This window comes from Lepidochelys kempii, chromosome 2 (assembly GCF_965140265.1).
Source record: "Lepidochelys kempii isolate rLepKem1 chromosome 2, rLepKem1.hap2, whole genome shotgun sequence".
Lineage (NCBI taxonomy): Eukaryota > Metazoa > Chordata > Testudines > Cheloniidae > Lepidochelys > Lepidochelys kempii.
This window is the reverse complement of record NC_133257.1, coordinates 45763978-45784210: the sequence shown is the minus strand read 5'-3', so window position 1 is coordinate 45784210 and position 20233 is coordinate 45763978. Positions and strand designations below refer to the sequence as shown.

Below are 20233 nucleotides of genomic sequence, written 5' to 3'. Positions count from 1 at the left end.
GAAGACATCAGAGCTCTCAACATCTTTCCAGGTTTCTTTCTTCAGAGGGTCTCATTGCTGATGAACCTGAATCACCAATTATGGAGGGATCTGCCAGTACCATCTCCATGCTACTGCTACAAAAGCAGCACGTTGGGACGGATTTAAACCTCCAGTCTTCAGTACCAATAGGGACATTGGAGCTCCCCCCCGCCCTCTTTATTTCAGGGAAAGACTGCACAGACTCAGATTTCTGTACATGGATTCCACTACCCCCGTGAGCCCTTTGCATGAAGATAAGCCTGGGGAACCCACCAGATATCATAGGCCCAGAGATTGATTGTCATTGGGGTTCTTTCCGTTATCCCCTTCAGTTACTGGACCCGTGAGGCCACTATGGCAACCAGCTTCATCAGATATCTAAGAGAAAGCACCAGTACCCACCAGTACTGTACCAGCGACCGGCTTCTACAAACCATCCTATTGTACAGCATACATCAGCACTGTGGAGCTTAGTACCCAACACTTCTCCAGTACTGGAAGATATACAAGAGGAACTGGAGTCTCTGACAGAGGAGATTTCACCTTCTGGAAGGTCCTCTTCGTTTCCAGATGAAGTGGTAATACCACCAGTACCCTCCTATGCAAAAGATTTCAAAACCTTCCAGGAGAGCATTCTGGTTCCAATCCTCAGGACTTCCAAGAGAAGGTCATAACACGGCGGAACATCTCCTATTTGAATGACCTAAGGTCTTTAGCGAGCATATAGACTCCTCTGTCCACACAGTCAAGGATTCCAGGGCAATGCTGCTATTACTGGGAATTTATGTGCCTGCAATGAGAAGACAGTTTAGGAGATCCCAAACCGCTCAAATATCGAGACCATTCTGCTACCATCAGTACACTTTTCCTAAGACTCAGAACCCCTTCAGGAGTTCATCGGAAGAGGGTTCTATTCCAATTACTTCCTGGTTCTCCAGAAAGGAGAATGGTGGAAACCAATCCTTGATCTCTGGAACCAGCACAACTGCGTCCTAGTACAACACTTCAGAATGGTGACACTAGCCATCATAATTCCATCCTTAGATCCAGGAGACTGGTTCCCTACCCTCAATCTGCAGGACACCTCTTCCATGTAGCCATCCATGTGTCACACAAGCATTTCCTAAGATTTGTGGTATGGGAAGATCACTATCTATATCAAGTTTCAGAGTAGCAGCGATGTTAGTCTGTATTCGCAAAAAGAAAAGGAGTACTTGTGGCACCTTAGAGACTAACAAATTTATTTGAGCATAAGCAGTAGCTCTCCTTTTCTTTTATCTGTATCAGGTTCTTCCTTTCGGCCTCTCCATTTCCCCAAGAATGTTCACAAAGAGTCTCTCAGCAGCCCATCTATGTCAGTAGGGAATATAGATTTTTCCCATATCTGGTGACTGGCTTCTCAGGGACCTGTGTCATGGATCCACAAGATTGGTGCTACTCCCCTAGCTTTGGGGCAGTTTCTTGGAGGAACCACTTCAGTGTGCCAGACCTCAAGTGATCTCACTCTTTCTCCAGGTTAAGCCACATGGCCTCTCTACTTTCTGAGACTGAACTTCTGGGGCTTCAGCACTCCTGCTTAACATGGTGAACTCTGTTCAGTGAGTCCAACCGCGATAGATTCCTGGTAGAGACTTATGCACTCTTCAGGGATTAATGCAGCTCACCAAGCATTTGCAGTGACACAAACAGCATCGACAAAATGGTAGGGTTTAATAGTCAGCTGGAACACATCATAGGACGTCCTTAGGTTAGCAAATGAATATTAAAGCATAGACCAATTTGGTTAGCCCAGAGCCAAACCAAGCTGTAGTGAACCCCATTGTTCAAGCTGTGTCTGTCTCTCAATCTGACCTTCTTGGTCAGATCCCAGGTGAGAGTCCCCAACACCTTCCAGCAGCCAACGCTTATCCCCCAACCAAGACCTTCCCAGTCCTTTGTTTTCAAGCTGGAAAATACAGCTCAGTTTTCCTGCTGTGGGGTAGAGAAACCTCTCTCCCTGTGATTCGTTGGTTGCTAGGTGTCAGTGTCTTGGTGTTTGGGTTTTCTGTTGTTTTCTTGGATTCTCCATTGATATGGGGTCAACCTCGGCTGTTTCTTTTTAATGACCCGTCCCAGCTCAGACAGCTAAATGACATTCATACCTATCTCTCTTCGCCTGCGCTGAGAACAAACAGTCCTTTTCCACTCACTGGGTAATAATGCAGCATATAATCTTTTATTTAATCTTTTTATTACTGACCTGGGCACAAAAAGTGGGAGTGTGCTAATAAAGTTTGCAGATGATACAAAGCTGGGAGGTATTGCTAATTTAGAGAAGGACAGGGATACCCTACAGGAGGATCTGGATGACCTTGTAAACTGGAGTAATAGGAATAGGATGAAATTTAATAGTGAGAAGTGTAAGGTCATGCATTTAGGGATTAATAACAAGAATTTTAGTTATAAGCTAGGGACGCATCAACTAGAAGTAACGGAGGAGGAAAAGGACCTTGGAGTATTGGTTGATCATAGGATGACTATGAGCTGCCAATGTGATATGGCTGTGAAAAAAGCTAATGTCGTCTTGGGATGCATCAGGAGAGGTATTTCCAGTAGGGATAAGGAGGTTTTAGTACCGTTATATAAGGCACTGGTGAGACCTCACCTGGAATACTGTGTGCAGTTCTGGTCTCCCATGTTTAAGAAGGATGAATTCAAACTGGAACAGGTACAGAGAAGGGCTACTAGGATGATCCGAGGAATGGAAAACTTGTCTTATGAAAGGAGACTCAGGGAGCTTGGCTTGTTTAGCCTAACTAAAAGAAGGTTGAGGGGAGATATGATTGCTCTCTATAAATATATCAGAGGGATAAATACCAGAGAGGGAGAGGAATTATTTAAACTCAGTACCAATGTGGACACAAGAACAAATGGATATAAACTGGCCACTAGGAAATTTAGATTAGAAATTAGACGAAGGTTTCTAACCATCAGAGGAGTGAAGTTTTGGAATAGCCTTCTGAGGGAAGTAGTGGGGGCAAAAGATCTATCTTGCTTTAAGATTAAACTCGATAAGTTTATGGAGGAGATGGTATGATGGGATAACATGGTTTTGGTAATTAAATATTCATGGTAAATAGGCCCAATGGCCTGTGATGGGTTTTTAGATGGGGTAAGATCCAAGTTACCCGGGAAAGAATTTTCTGTAGTATCTGGCTGATGAATCTTGCCCATATGCTCAGGGTTTAGCTGATCGCCATATTTGGGGTCGGGAAGGAATTTTCCTCCAGGGCAGATTGGAAGGCCCTGGAGGTTTTTCGCCTTCCTCTGTAGCATGGGGCACGGGTCACTTGCTGGAGGATTCTCTGCTCCTTGAGGTCTTCAAACTACAATTTGAGGACTTCAATAGCACAGATATAGGTGTGAGGTCTTTTTTAGGAGTGGTGGGTGAAATTCTGTGGCCTGCATTGTGCAGGAGGTCAGACTAGATGATCACAATGGTCCCTTCTGACCTAAATATCTATGAATCTATGAATATAGGGAAAATTGAGGAACACACAGGTGTCATAAAAATATTACATAAAATTCCCACTTTGTCATAGTCTGTCATCCAAGAGGCCCAGGAGGCAACATCCAGAGCATTAATTTTATTCCAGTTTCTGGGCCTCCTTATCAACCACAAAGAAACCCCATACCATCTTCAGTTCAGAGAATAGACTTTACAGGAGCTACTCTAGACTCCACAATAGCAAGAACCTGCCTACCCTAGGAGAGGTTCTTCACGCTATCCACCCTAATCTCAAATTTACAGTGCAGTCTGCAAACAACAGGGAGGACTTGCCTAATATTTTGGGCCACATGTTGGCCTCTATGTATATGACTCTCCATGCGAAGATGCCTCTTAGATGCCTCCAGACATGAGTAAGAACAGCATATACTTCAAACAAACAGCCTATCCAAACATATCACTGTGCAATCTCATATGCTTGCCAACACTTACTTTGTGCTATACAAGGTCTCTTAGTCACAGTAATTCTAGACAACAGGACAGCAATGTATTATATCAGCTGACAAGACAGAGCAAGTTCCCAGGCCTTATGTGCAGAGTTGCTAAGGCTGTGGCTTTGGTGAATCGCTCATCAGATAGAAATGTCAGCAGTCTACCAGGCTTCCAGAGTACAAGTGCAGACTCCCTGAGCAGACACTTTTGGCAGGATCACAAATGGGATCTCAAGGACTGTCTTCTGCAGCATCTGCCAGAGTATACTGGAGTAGAGCTCTTTGACACCCTGAACAATGCAAAATGTTACCTGTTCTGCTCTAAGGGAGGTCACGGCCATGGTTCTCTAGACCATTATCCTTCTTTATGCATACCCACCTATACCATTAATGCTCAAGAGCCTTCTCAAGCTGCATCGAGAAGGAGCGAGAGTTATTATCATAGCACCTGCTTGGCTGAGGCAAGTGTGGTACTCAAACCACATCCACTACTCAGAGGTAATACCCCTCAGAATTCCTATCACAAAGGATTTGTTGATACAGAGTTCAGGGTTACTTGTTCATTCTAACTTCTCCTCAGTAAATCTGAGAGCATGGCTCGTCAGTAGCTCTCAAGCATGGAATTGACCTTTTTCCCCATATCCAGTATAACGCCCAGTACTCTCAAGACTGACCTACAAAAGTGGAAGTTCTTCCAGTCCTGGTGGTCTTTCCCATCTTCTCAAGCATCAGAAGTTCTGCTTTCCAAGATCCTGATCTACCTGTTAATTATTTGGAGTCAGGAAGGAATTTTCCCCTGGCTCAGACTTCAGAGACCCAGGGTTTGGGTTTTTTTCTTTCTTTCTTCTGCAGCATGGGGTATGGATCACTTTCAGGTTTAAATTAGTGTAAATGGTGAATTCTCTGTAACCTGAAGTCTTTTAACCATGATTTGAGGACTTCAGTAACTCAGTCAAGGGTAAGGGTCTATTAGAGGAGTGGGTGGGTGAGGTTTTGTGGCCTGCCGTGTGATTATGACTAGACTAGATGATTATGATAATCCTTTCTGGCCTTAAAGACTATGAGTCTTTGAGTTAAATACAGGGTCTCTCAATGAGCTCTATCAGAGTACATCTGGCTGCCATCACAGCCTTTCACTCATCCAGCCAGGGCTGCTTAGTCTTTGCCCATTCTACAATAGCCAAATTTCTTAAGGGCCTGTGCAACTTATTTCTTCCTGTTCAACAACCAGTTCCCCAGTGGTACCTCAACCTGGTTTTGAATGCCCTGAGGAACCTATAGTGAACCATCCTCCATCTCTCCTTCAAAATTTCTTTTCTAATTGCCAACACCCCAGCAAAGTGAATGAGGAAGCTGGGAGTGCTTATGGTGGACCTACCATACACCACCTTATACAAAAACAAGGTTATATTACATCTCCATCCTCATTTTCTCCCAAAGGGCTCCTCAGAACATAACCTGAACCAGGAAATTCACCTACCAGTTTTCTACCCAAAACCTCATGCCTCCAGAGAAGAATCAAGCCTTCATTTTTGGATGTCAGGAAGGTCCTTGCCTTGTACCTGGACAGGACTAAACTATTCCATGCCTCTCTTAGACTGTTTGTGATGATTGTGGATAGGATGAACAGCCAACTGATTTCCACACAAAGACTGTCTGAGCGGGTTTCAGGTTGCATCAGGACCTGTTATGAGAATGCATGGGTACAGCCCTCTCATGAGTGACAGTAAATTCTAGAGCTCAGACTCCATCTATAGCTCTACTGAAAGACATTCCGATAGCAGAGATTTGTTAGTCTTCTATCCATACCTTTGCCAAACACTATGCCATCTTACCTGCTTCCAGAGATGATACTGGCTTTGGTAATGCAGTCCTTTGAACTGACCTGGACTTACTTCCTCAGCACCCTCTTCCTCATTGAGTTACTGCTTGGGGGTCTCCTATGGTGGAGCCTCCTTAGGGACATATACTCAGAGAAGGAGAGGCTACTTACATTACAGAAACTTTAGTTCTTCAAGATGTTTTATCCCTATGGGTGCTTTACCTTCTGCCCTCCTTCCCTTCTTCTGAACTGTTAGGCTTTGCAATTGAGAAGGAACTGACTGGCAGCATGCCCGGGCCTCCCTATGTGCCCTGGTTGCAGTCTCTGGTCAAGAGTGCATGGACGTGTGGACCTTCTATGGTGGAGCACCCATAGGGACAAAACACCTTGAAGAACTCAAGTAACCTCTCCTTATTTAAGCTAACCTCAGCCATGTTGGGAAAGCATTAAAGGATCTTATGAAAGACATATCTCTGGTGTGTGTGTGTCTCTCTCTCTCTGAGAAAGAAGCTCTGTAGTTGGCATATCTGATACAGAAGCCTGATCTGCTAGTAGCAGCACTGCAACCTACTGTGTACAAGAAGTACATGACATTAGCTTCTCAGTCAGAGTAGGTTTTGGCCTTTGCAGGTCTCTTTTCCTCTTCGTATGTTACACCATCCACTGCTGCCAGTTATAGTAATGCTGGGATGATAGGGACCAGGGTACGTGTTCGTCTGAACATCAAGCATTGTACTGGGCTGCTGTTAAAGCCTCCTGTGGGAGTGTTTCTCCATTCAAGAATCCCTTGCCCTATATTTTTTCCTTTCTTCAGCTTTCTTTAATGCCGTATTAGTATTTTTAACTGCCATTTCAGGTTTTTCTGTTCAGTTGGCTGTGATATGGTGATGAAGTGAAATGATATAACTGAATTCCCATTCCTGGGTAAATTGCACAAATACTCTGCAAGTAAACTAGACTAGTTGTCTGAAACTACACAATTTGGGATACTGTGCCTGCTGAAATGTGAAACGCTTCATGGCTTTGTCTATGATGATGGTCGCTGCAGTACTGTCTGACAATTTGACTAGTTCCCAGAGGTCTGAAAAGTAGTCTACAGTAACTAGGTAGTTTGTGTGGTTTGCAGTGAAAAGGTCCATTGCCATTTTGTTCCAGGGTCTATTGGGAATGTGCTGTGTATTTTCATTGTACACAGTAGGTTTATTTCATGCTTTCCCTGTGCTACTTGGTGAATTATCTTTGTGTTTGCTCTACTTATTCTCTGCAATTTACCGGAAGTTTGTTCACTAGCTTTTCACACCTATGATTCTTGCTAGAGTTAGAGTGGGCTCTCTGAACATTCTCATTCCAGTTCCTGCATCTATTGTCCCAATTACTAACCTAGTACAAATTAGATCTTTCAAGATTTAGTAATTTCATGAGTCAGCTATTTCATACAGTCTGGCAATATACTGATCTTTTGTTTCTCCAGATTCTTGATGACCCCTGTTGAAAAGATGCCTTTTGTATGTGACTCTTTTTGTGGGTTGAAAACATTTTTGAAGCACTTCTAGGTTGTTTCCAGGGTCCTCCTGCTGTGCTGTTAACATGTCCAGAGGCTGTTGGAGCATGAGGCAGTCTTTCCTAATTACAGCTAATAGTGTGGTTGCTCTTACTTTGTTTTCCTTTTTATCCAGCTCTATTGACATTTTTTCATAGCTTTCCTCCTGTGATCTAAAAAATATACAGTTGCTAAACACATTCTATTTCATGTCCATCTGCTCAGGGACAGGAATTTGGTATGTTGCCATGATTATGGTTTTCTCTTGGTTTGGTTTGTAATAGGTGAAATCAGAATTTAAGACTATCTGTAGGAGATGACTCACTTCTGACACAAGGTTCTATGTGCAAGCATAAAGAGAGAGAGAGAGAACTGAGACAGTGCGACATGCAGGCTATACTCCTTGCTCCACATCTCCAGTGTTCTTGCATCAATTGCTTCCTGAAAGTAGAATTCTCTTAGGTCCTAGACACGATCATACAATAACACCCCCAATAGGAAGCTGTTTATCATACCATTAGGGATGTGTCTGGAAGGCACAATTAAGCTCATATTACTTTGGAACCCTTGGAGTTGGCTCTAACTTGTGTTATTCTGGCTAGTTGAGAGTGGTTCTAGCTTTATGCCTGTAGTTGAGGATAATATTGGGAAGATCAGAAATGGCTTCTGCAGTTCACAGATGATTCAACCTTGCTTCAGATTAGCTCAGCCTACTTCTTCATCTGTTAGAGCTTTAGATGCACAAAAAGCTCAGTAATTTTATCTACTGGGTAGAAATTCTTCAGGTGACACTCAGTAAATACCTTTAAATACTCTTTTAATTTTACTTATATTTCCTCCTCAATTTAAGATAGAATCATGTGTGAAGACTGATCAAATTAGTAATCTGTTAAAGCACCATGGTAACTCAGAATTTTGTCACAGGATTGTTGTTTGGTATTATCTAGGGTTTTTAAAGAAATTTCCCCTTTTTAAATCTTAAGGAACTAAGTCTTTTGTTTATTCTATCCCAAAGGAATCTTTACAACAGGTAAAGATAGTTTCAGTGAACAACCCGCTAGTATTTCTGAATGCCAAGAAGTTCCATCGTGACCTAATAAGGATAATCCAGAAGGACAGTGCAAGCACCCAGCCACATGATGATCTAAACAAGGTAGATTATACTGCATGCGTTAGTAATGATGAGACTTACTTGCATTTCTCTTGTGCATTCCATCAGAAGATTTCATAGCATTTAATTAGATAATGCAGTAGAAAAATCAGATTATACTATAAATTAGTTGTTTATCATGGAATAAAATTCAAGTTTAAACTTCAGGAGATTAAATATATTTAGTTTTTTCTATTATTTTGAAAGAATATCTCTAATATATTTGTTTATGTGATTCAGTGAAAGATGCTAATGCGCTGATCCAAAGTCCATGGGATGCCTTCCATTAACTTTAGTGAACTTTGGATCAGGATTTAAAGGCCTGATTTTCAAAAGAAATGATTACCCACTCTTCAGCTGTAGTCAATGGCTACTGCAGGTGCTCAACATCTCTGGAAATTGAACTCTCAGTTTCCAATTCTCCTCCCATGCTACTGTAAATCAGGAGCAACTCATTTGGAACCAGTAGGGAGTTAGGTTGGTAAAACTGTTGAGAATCAGGCCCGAAAGTAATAACTCTGCTTAATTTTCTGCACTGCTAATATTTTTGGGGAAAATAAATAGAATATTTGAAAACAAATGCATATGACTGTGGTTCTAGGGAGTGTCACCAAAGGCATCCTGCAATTCCAGTTTACCCACTCATACCTATTCCAGTTTTAGGGGAGTGAGAGAATTTTACTGTTGCTGATGCTTTTTCTTTTAATACTGGGAAGGTACTGCAAAACTGTAGTGAGAGGAGCCATATAAATACCTAAATAGAGAGAAATGCATTTGATTTGTGTCTGAAATTAGTTTAGAGGTTCCTTGGTGCAGGGATTTAGTCTGTTCTCTGTACTAAAAAGAGCTTAACACTGGAACTGGGTGAAATTTTTTGCACAGTTTTTTGTAGAAAATTGGCCTTTTTTCAAAAGATAAAACTTTTCGCAAAAAATTATCAGCATTGATTTTTTCCATTTTTGTGAAATTTTCTGTGATATTTTTGCTGAAATATTTATCATAAATGTTATATTTCAAAAGTATTAACAGTTTTGTTGATCTAAAACTCTTTTTAGTAAATTATATTTTTGGTAAATGAAGAATTTAGAAAATGGTTTCAGTAGAATTGAATTGAAAATATTGCACATAATTTTACAGAAAATGGGTCCATTTTGAATCCTGTGAAATGGAAACAACCTTGAAATACTGAAATTTTTCAAAAAATTATTTTCCTGTCTTTTGACCAGCCCTGTTTAGCATCCTTTGAAGAGTCATTAAAATAATACATCTGCTGAACCCAGATTCCGGTTGGTGGTTGGCTCAGAAGGTGAAAGTAAGCTGCAATAGTAAACAGGTTGAGATAACTGGGAAATGCTTGCTTCCTTTATTCCACAAATACAATGGATCCACAACACTGAGTTACAGAAAGACAATTTTGATATTTTTTCTGGACTCTTAATTCTGTTTCTCAGTAAGGAAATCAACAAAGGAGGCATGAGACCTGAGTCGTCCCCCCCAGTACTTATATTGTTCATTGCTTTTGTTTCAGTGTGAACAGAACACGTTGCTCAATCCAGTATCCAATGGAAATTGTCATGGTGAGTTTACCATGTAAGATACAAGTTGAAAGTAAGAGGGGGTTTCAAGTGCATCAGCTGGTTCCAAATTTTTCCATTTATTTGTAAATGAGTTTTCATTCCATAGACACACACCAAGTAAAGCATAGAATCATGTAGGGCTGTAAGAGACCTTAAGAGATCATCAAATCCAGCCCCCTACACTGTGGCAGGACCAAGTAAATCTAGACCAGGTGTTTGTCCAACTTGTTTTTAAGAGCTTCCAATGATAGGGACTCCACAACCACCCTTGGAAGACTATTTCAGAGCTTAACTACCTTTATAGTTAGAAAGATTTTTCCTAATATCCAACCTAAATCTCCCTTGCTGCGGATTAAGCCCACTACTTCTTGTCCTCCCTGCAGTGGGTATGGAGGACAATCGATCACCATCCTCTTCATAACAGCCCTTAACATATTGGAAGACTTATCGGGTCCCCTCAGTCTTCTTTTCTCAAGAATAAACATGGTTGGGTTTTTTAACCTTTCCTCATAGGACAGGTTTTCTAAATCTTTTTATAATTTTTGTTGCTCTCCTCTGGACTCTTTCCAGTTTGTCCACATCTTTCCTAAATTGTGGTGCTCAGAACTGGACACAGTGATCAAGCTGGGGCCTCACCAGAGCCAAGCAGAATCATAGAATCATAGAATATCAGGGTTGGAAGGGACCTCAGGAGGTCATCTAGTCCAACCCCCTGCTCAAAGCAGGACTGATCCCCAATTAAATCACCCCAGCCAGGGCTTTGTCAAGCCTGACCTTAAAAACTTCTAAGGAAGGAGATTCCACCACCTCCCTAGGTAATGCATTCCAGTGTTTCACCACCCTCCTAGTGAAAAAGTTTTTCCTGATATCCAATCTAAACCTCCCCCACTGCAACTTGAGACCATTACTCCTTGTCCTGTCATCCGCTACCACTGAGAATAGTCTAGATCCATCCTCTTTGGAACCACCTTTCAGGTAGTTGAAAGCAGCTATCAAATCCCCCCTCATTCTTCTCTTCTGTAGACTAAACAATCCCAGTTTCCTCAGCCTCTCCTCATAAGTCATGTGTTCCAGTCCCCTAATCATTTTTGTTGCCTTCCGCTGGACTCTCTCCAATTTTTCCACATCCTTCTTGTAGTGTGGGGCCCAAAACTGGACACAGTACTCCAGATGAGGCCTCACCAATGTCGAATAGAGGAGAACGATCACGTCCCTCGATCTGCTGGCAATGCCCCTACTTATACACCCCAAAATGCCATTGGCCTTCTTGGCAACAAGGGCACACTGTTGACTCATATCCAGCTTCTCGTCCACTGTCACCCCTAGGTCCTTCTCTGCAGAACTGCTGCCTAGCCATTCGGTCCCTAGTCTGTAGCGGTGCATTGGATTCTTCTGTCCTAAGTGCAGGACTCTGCACTTGTCCTTATTGAACCTCATCAGATTTCTTTTGGCCCAATCCTCTAATTTGTCTAGGTCCCTTTGTATCCTATCCCTACCCTCCAGCGTATCTACCACTCCTCCCAGTTTAGTGTCATCTGCAAACTTGCTGAGAGTGCAATCCACACCATCCTCCAGATCATTTATGAAGATATTGAACAAAACCAGCCCCAGGACCGACCCTTGAGGCACTCTGCTTGATACTGGCTGCCAACTAGACTTGGAGCCATTGATCATTACCTGTTGAGCCCGACAATCTAGCCAACTTTCTATACACCTTATAGTGCATTCATCCAGCCCATACTTCTTTAACTTGCTGGCAAGAATACTGTGGGAGACGGTGTCAAAAGCTTTGCTAAAGTCAAGGAACAGCACGTCCACTGCTTTCCCTTCATCCACAGAACCAGTTATCTCATCATAGAAGGCAATTAGATTCGTCAGGCATGACTTGCCCTTGGTGAATCCATGCTGACTGTTCCTGATCACTTTCCTCTCCTCCAAGTGCTTCAGAATTGATTCCTTGAGGTACTGCTCCATGATTTTTCCGGGGACTGAGGTGAGGCTGACTGGCCTGTAGTTCCCAGGATCCTCCTTCCCTTTTTTAAAGATGGGCACTACATTAGCCTTTTTCCAGTCGTCCGGGACTTCCCCGGATCACCATGAGTTTTCAAAGATAATGGACAATGGCTCCGCAATCACATCCGCCAACTCCTTTAGCACTCTCGGATGCAACACATCCGGCCCCATGGACTTGTGCATGTCCAGCTTTTCTAAATAGTCCCGAACCACTTCTTTCTCCACAGAGGGCTGGTCACCTCCTCCCCAGTGCAGTAGTCTGGGAGCTGACCTTGTTCATGAAGACAGAGGCAAAAAAAGTATTGAGTACATTAGCTTTTTCCACATCCTCTGTCACTAGGTTGCCTCCCTCATTCAGTAAGGGGTCCACACTTTCCTTGACTTTCTTCTTGTTGCCAACATACCTGAAGAAACCCTTCTTGTTACTCTTAACATCTCTTGCTAGCTGCAACTCCAGATGCGATTTGGCCTTCTGGATTTCACTCCTGCATGCCCGAGCAATATTTTTATACTCATCCCTGCTCATTTGTCCAATCTTCCACTTCTTGTAAGCTGCTTTTTTGTGTTTAAGATCAGCAAGGATTTCACTGTTAAGCCAAGCTGGTCACCTGCCATATTTACTATTCTTTCTACACATCTGGATGATTTGTCCCTGTAACCTCAATAAGGATTCTTTAAAATAAATCCAGCTCTCCTGGACTCGTTTCCCCCTCATGTTGTTCTCCCAGGGGATCTTGCCCATCAGTTTCCTGAGGGAGTCAAAGTCTGCTTTTCTGAAGTCCAGAGTCCGTATTCTGCTGCTTTCCTTTCCTCCTTGTGTCAGGATACTGAACTTGACCATCTCATGGTCACTGCCTCCCAGGTTCCCATCCACTTTTGCTTCCCCTACTAATTCTTCCTGGTTTGTGAGCAGCAGGTCAAGAAGAGCTCTGCCCCTAGTTGGTTCCTCCAGCACTTGCACCAGAAAATTGTCTCCTACACTTTCCAAAAACTTCCTGGATTGTCTGTGCACTGCTGTATTGCTCTCCCAGCAGATATCAGGGTGATTGAAGTCTCCCATGAGAACCAGGGCGTGTGATCTAGTAGCTTCTGCAAGTTTCCGGAAGAAAGCCTCATCCACCTCATCCCCCTGGTCTGGTGGTCTATAGCAGACTCCCACCACGACATCACCCTTGTTGCTCACACTTCTAAACTTAATCCAGAGACTTTCAGGTTTTTCTGAAGTTCCATACTGGAGCTCTGAGCAGTCATACGGCTCTCTTACATACAGTGCAACTCCCCCACTTTTTCTGCCCTGCCTGTCCTTCCTGAACAGCTTATATCCGTCCATGACAGTACTCCAGCCATGTGAGTTATCCCACCAAGTCTCTGTTATTGCAGTCACATCATAATTCCTTGACTTTGCCAGGACTTCCAGTTCTCCCTGCTTGTTTCCCAGGCTTTTTGCATTTGTGTATAGGCACTTGAGATAACCTGCTGATCGCCCCTCTTTCTCAATATGAGGCAGGAGCCCTCCCCTTTCACGCTCTCCTGCTCGTGCTTCCTCCCGGTATCCCACTTCCCCACTTACCTCAGGGCTTTGGTCTCCTTCCCCCGGTGAACCTAGTTTAAAGCCCTCCTCACTAGGTTAGCCAGCCTGCTTGCGAAGATGCTCTTCCCTCTCTTCGTTAGGTGGAGCCCGTCTCTGCCTAGCACTCCTCCTTCTTGGAACAACATCCCATGGTCAAAGAATCAAAAGCCTTCTCTCCAACACCACCTGCATAGCCATTCGTTGACTTCCATGATTCGATGTTCTCTACCCAGGCCCTTTCCTTCCACAGGGAGGATGGACGAGAACATCATTGGGCCTCCAACTCCTTTATCCTTCTTCCCAGAGCGACGTAGTCTGCAGTGATCCGCTCAAGGTCATTCTTGGCAGTATCACTGGTGCCCACGTGGAGAAGCAGGAAGGGGTAGCGATCCGAGGGCTTGATGAGTCTCAGCAGTCTCTCCGTCACATCGTGAATCTTCGCTCCTGGCAAGCAGCAGACTTCTGTTTTCCTGGTTGGGGCGGCAGATAGATGACTCTGTCCCCCTGAGGAGAGAGTCCCCGACCACCACCACCCGCCTCCTTCTCTTGGGAGCGGTGGTCGTGGAATCCCCAACCCTAGGACAGTGCATCTCATGCCTTCCAACTGGCGGAGTCTCCTTCTGCTCCCTTCCCTCAGACGTATCATCTGGTCCACTCTCCGCATTGGTATCTATGGAGAGAACATGAAAATGGTTACTTATCTGCATCTGCGTTGCTGGTACATGGACGTTCCCCTTTCTTCTTCTGGAGGTCACATGATGCCAAATTTCTTCACCGGCCTCCTGTCCCCACTGTGCAGCCTGCTCTGAATCTTCAGAACCTTGTGCCCGCAGAAGCATATCCTGACGTCTGTCCAGGAAATCTTCAGTTTCTCTTATGCAACACAGGGTCGATACCTGTTGCTCCAGACCTTGAACCTTCTCTTCCAATATGGAGACCAGTTTGTACTTTGTACAGACAAAGTCGCTTCTGTCCTGTGGAAGAAAGACAATCATAGCACATCCAGTGCAGGTCACAACAGCTGAACACCCCCCATCCATATTACCTTCCTTCTACGAGCTTCCTTAGGAGATGCAGTAACTACTCAGAGAAGCTGGCAAGATGTAAGCCTCAGTGGGCTCTCCCCAGGCAAACTCCCAGGCAAACTCCTGCTGTTAGCTGCTCTGCTGGTTCCCCGCCGCTCAGCTGGTTCGCTGCTGACTAGCTTTTTATACGGTCAGGCTCACCTGGAACAAAGCACTCCCAATTCCCGTCCTTTTCAACCAACCAAACAAACACACGGTCAAACTGTCCTCACAACAAACACTCAGATACAACACTCAGATCCTCACAACAAACACACACTCAGATACTCACCAACACAGATCCCAGGCAAACTCCTGCTGTTAGCTGCTCTGCTGTTTGCCGCTGCTCAGCTGGTTCCCCACCGCTCTTCCTGGACAAATGACCAGGGATGAGTATAAAAATATTGCTCGGGTATGCAGGAAGCCTATTCTCTCAACACAAAAATCAAATGTACAGTGTTTGCTGGTAAAATGAGGAAATAACACAGTTGCATGCCCTGATCATGCAACAACATCTGCATCAGGTGGGCCCCCTGTGCCTATTCAGAGTTCACTGCAGGATTGGAGCCTTAGTTAGTACAAGACTGAAAAGTACAAAAGGATTAAAACCATGTTAACTTTATGGCTTTTAAAGCCATTTACAGTAAAAGCAAAGAAAATGGAGATTGAAATTAACAGTGGTACCTTACCTCAGCATATGGACCAAACTAAAGGTTTGTTTTTATTTAAGACTTAAATGCATAAACCCCTCTCATACTACGCCTCATAAAATGTCAGAACATAGTGCATACATTCATACAGGCTAAGCAAAATTGCAGGCTCTTCTTTATATGGATGATCTCAAGCATGGAAGGAGTTCAGCTATTACGTCTATTGAGAAAGCTTGTTAGCATTTCAGGCTATGGAGGAAAACTTGAATTTGGGTTATTATCTGACTGTTATTAATTATTAACCTTTATTAACTATGTTTATGATGTTTATATTGCATTAGATTGTTTTATTTGGGGCAACTGAGTGCATGGCTATAGCTGTAAAGCACAGCAACTTGTAAGAACTTCTAGTAAAGACTATAAAGTACCGTACCAGCATTTCCCTAAAAGCTCAGAAATGTCAACCAGTATGGAGTGCAGATTTCATTTGGATGAACTGATTCTACACGGTGTGTAAAATTTGTGTCCATGCTGAAAGCTAGCATAAGACCTGTACTACTTAGATCACACTTAAGCCCTATTGTGAGGATTTAAGTGGTGCTCAATCTCTGCAGAGCAGTGAATTTCATTTGGGTTCATTTAAATGAGAAAGAGAAGAAAAGATGGACTTCCACTTCTAGAAACCAACATAGTAGTAGAGTTTCTAGCAGCATGAGAATAAACACCAGCAAATAGTCCTGAAGTTCTTCAAAAGAGAGATATGTCTGGAATATAGTTGTGGATGTTTGTGGTTATACCAGTAACCTATGGACTACATTTTGATTTTAGACTCTGAGCATCACTCCAAGAGTAGCCCTGGAAGGAAGACAATTGTCACTGTCTCAGTTCTTCCCCTGATCCCTTTTTGCTCTAGGGGAATAGTAAATTACCATTGGCCTATACCAACAGCAAATTGAGACATCACTGTGCCTACTTAGTTGTGCTAGCTAGTGAACAAGGGAAGAAAATGAAACCAAGGATCAAGCCTTACCCCTCCCCACCCATGGCCTCCTCACTTACTCTGAAAGGGACTAAGTATGTGCTGTATGCCCAGACCCAAAATCTGGGTGGCCCATACCAGGGTGGAAGGCTGAGGAATTCTTACGTATTCTTCCTCCTTCACTCTCTTGTGTAGGCACGGAGCCTAAGTACCAGTGTAGTGCTATATCAACATACGTTTATATCTGGCATGGGATTGGTTTAATCAATAAAAAATAAACATTAACTTTGTTCCACACTACACACCCTGAGCTAAATTCAGCTCTGGCGTAAGCAGCTGTAGAGGATGCTGCCATAGCAATAAGGCATTCTTGGCTTTGATTACCTGTGTGTCTTAGACTACTCACAGGATGGAATTAGTGCCAATATAATTCCACACCATTCTGGAACTCTTAATCCCTTCAAGAATTTTAAATCTCTTTATCTATTCTGTCACAATTATTTAACTTAACCCCTCTTTATATTCAAGCTCCCATCTTTTCTGGAGTGCTTTGTATGTTGTGGTAATTATCTTTAAAGTTAACATTTATTCACAGTATGGCATCAATAAATATATTTTGTTTCCTACTTTCGTCCATTACGAAAGCCCTAAAATACTTAGTCCAATCCAACAAAGCAGTTAAATATGTCCTTAGGTCTAAATATGTGTGTCATCCATTTGATTCCAATGGGATCCTAAGGGTATGTCTACACAGGGCTAAAAGCCCTGCAGAAGAGCCATGGCTGGCCCAGGTCAGCTGACTCAGGCTCATGGTTCTTGGGCTCTGAAGCCCTGCAAGGCTGGAAGGCCCAGAGCTCAGGTTCTAGTCCAAGCTCAAATGTCTACACAGCAATTTTTAGCCCCACAGCCTGAGCCCCATGAGCCCGAGTCAGTTGGGCCAGCCATGCCTTTTTTATCCCTGTGTATCCATACTTAATAGGCTTAAACTCAGGCATTCGTTAAAAGGCTTTGCTGGACTGGGGCCTTAATCACAGACTGATTAATGTTTATTTGCTGCTTTGAATATGTACAGTGCTATATAAATGCTAATTATTCTTATTACAGTGGACAAGAACTATTAAATGATCCAGTCCATCTCCTTGCCACTATAGGCTCATTCCTTACATCTGCTAGAATATTGACCAGGCTAGTTTTGAAATTCATGACCAAAGAGGCTTCCCCCATTTCCCTAGGGAGACTATTCTACTGTCTAATATTTCTGACTGGCAAGACATTCCCTGATATCCAGGCTAATTTCCCCCTTTCTTAATTTCATCCCATTATCCCACTGATACTGCTTCACACCAATTTTTCTGCTGTGCATCTGAACTGAGCCATTCCCATGCTTCTCACTATACAACAGAAAGTTTTGTAACATGGTATTTTTCATTTATTTTCAGAAAAATGTTCATATTCCTATGGAGATTCCAGTAGGCATTTCACACTTAACAATATTTCTGTCAAATCTATAGGTGAGCTGTCATTACAGCCATGCCCCAACGAGAGATGTGCTTTAATATTAGACTGCAGTGGACTGACTTTCTTTGACTATACCGGAATCTCTGTGCTTCTTCAGGTATTTATATACATTTTATATATACAAAACTGGAGCCAAAGCCATGTTCTCCTCACTCACGCAAGTAGATCCAATAGGATACCTTGTGTGAGAGAGGTGATTGTAGATTTCGTCTTTAAACTGAAATGTGTTTACATTGAAAATTAATGTTTAATTGTTTGGGACCAGACCTTCTGCAATCACTCCCCCCAAACCCCTTCCTTTTTTCATCTAAAACAGATTTAGGGCCAATATCAGACCTGGTGGAGTTGCATTGACTTCAGTGGAGTGGCATATACTTACAAGAAGCCTAAACTTGGCCCTTAGGCTTTTGGTTTTTATTTATGTGAAAATATTGCTTTCTAGCTAATCCATTGGAGTTAGGTTTTAGTGATCACCACATTTTGTTCACATCTGTGTTAGTACAGTGCTCAGAATGGTGGAGTTCTGGCCCAGGAACGGGGCCCCTTTGTGCTACTACAGTACAAAAAATAAATCTAATGATAATAGTGATCATTCAGCTATATACTGTAGTTCAGAAATTACTTTCCAAAAGTTAATTCCTGTTGGTGCTGTTGGGATTGAATTTAGCAGAAGATGTTTACTGGGCAATGACTAAATTAGGATGGCACAAGCTGGCCCTAAATAACTTTTGCTCTTCAGTCTGACCTGCCAATCCTTGATCCGTCAAGTTCTGGTTGTAGCTTCTGAGCTGCCCAATTGTAATGTAGAATGGATATGGGTGGCTGTAGAAAAGATCCAATTTCATGGAAATTTCCAAATGAAAATAAAGCTGCTGAACATATAAATGAATAGCTGGATTAATCCTAAAAGGGAATGAAGGGTTGTTCTTCTGTTGTATTGAACAGTGTCATGCCATACTGGGGAAATTACTGTTCCAATAGCTTTGTACTGTTAATATTATAGAATGGCTCCCTCTGGTGTCAGTTTTTGATAAAACTTGAATCCATTACAGCATGTTCCTTGTTTTGAATATCTAAATTATTTTGAGTATTTTATTCACAGTCGATGCTTCAAACAATTTTGTAAAATCTTTATTGTTGTCACTCCTTTAGATTTGCATGGATTTTAAAAACAGAAGTATCGACGTGTTACTAGCACATTGTAACGGCAAGTATCAGGCCACAGACAAATTTTTAACAGTAGTTTAAATTCTTACATTACCTTTTTAATGTTCATGTATGTGTCTTCTTACAGCTTCCTTGGTAAAAGCAATGCAGTACAGTGGAAATCTAGGATCTGAAAATCCTATCTTCTTTGAATCCATTTCTTCTGCAATTGGTGCCATTCATGTAAACAGGGTGAGTTTTAAAGCAGAGATAGGTGACATCCAAAAGGTTCAAAGGCTTGGTTTGGGTGCTTATAAAATTTTATCGCAGTGTAGAAGTCCCATACATCCAGTGAGTCCTTTGGACACAAACCTACCTTTCTACCCACCCTCTCCTACCAAACAACTCACTTCCATTATTAATGATTCTCTCCTCGCACTAGTCCCTCCCCTTGCTTTGGTGATGACTTATGGATCTTGGCAACTTTTGGGGCTATGCTTTGGTGTGTAATACTGTCTAGGTTACACCAAAACAGAATTACACAGGTGCTACTGAGTTCCTCAGCTTGAATTTAAAAGGGCGCAGGAAAGGATGAAAGGGGGAACCTTAGGGAAGGAAGGCATTTTGGTGAGAGTCCGCAGATGAGAGAACAGACTATGCTTGAAAGACAGCAGAGAGAGCTATATGTGCGCAGAGGGAGGCTTGGTTCAGGAAACAAGGGTTGAAGTCTGAACCAGTTTTTATTCGGTAAAAACTGGTTCTTGTATTCCTTGTTAAAAGAACTATAAAAGCTGCTCTGTGCTCATAATATAAACTGCTTTTGGCAGTCAGAGCCTTTGACAAGGTCCCTGAGCAACGGTTCTTAAGCAGAGTAAGCTGTCATGGGATAAGAGGGAAGGTCCTCTCATGGATCAGGACTGGTTAAAAGATAGGAAACAAAGGGTATGAATAAAAGGTCCGTTTTCACAGTTGGGTCCACCAAGGATCTGTATTGGACCAGTGTTGTTCAACATATTCATAAATGATCTGAAAAAAGCGGTAAACAGTGAGGTGGCAGAGTTTGCAGATGATATAAAATTACTGAAGATGGTTACGTCCAAAGCTGGCTAAGAGTTACAAAGGGATGATTGGGCAACAAAATGGCAGATGAAATTCACTGTTGAAAAATGCAAAGTAATGTACGTTGGAAAACATAATCCCAATTG

At 42.7% G+C, this 20233-nt stretch overlaps 1 protein-coding gene across 5 annotated transcripts in view; it reads left to right on the top strand.

Moving 5' to 3' along the window:
- The window catches only part of SLC26A7 (solute carrier family 26 member 7), a 795003-nt gene that overhangs the window by 95685 nt on the left and 679085 nt on the right, over positions 1 to 20233 (top strand). For all 5 annotated transcript variants that reach the window (XR_012157133.1, XM_073330602.1, XM_073330601.1 and 2 more), the window contains 5 exons: positions 8377 to 8514; positions 10040 to 10088; positions 17876 to 17979; positions 19035 to 19089; positions 19177 to 19280. Coding sequence is in view for 4 of the 5 variants with exons in the window: in XM_073330602.1 (XP_073186703.1) it covers positions 8377 to 8514; positions 10040 to 10088; positions 17876 to 17979; positions 19035 to 19089; positions 19177 to 19280 (450 nt within the window). In the remaining variant the exon portion in view is untranslated. The remainder of the gene's footprint in view (positions 1 to 8376; positions 8515 to 10039; positions 10089 to 17875; positions 17980 to 19034; positions 19090 to 19176; positions 19281 to 20233) is intronic.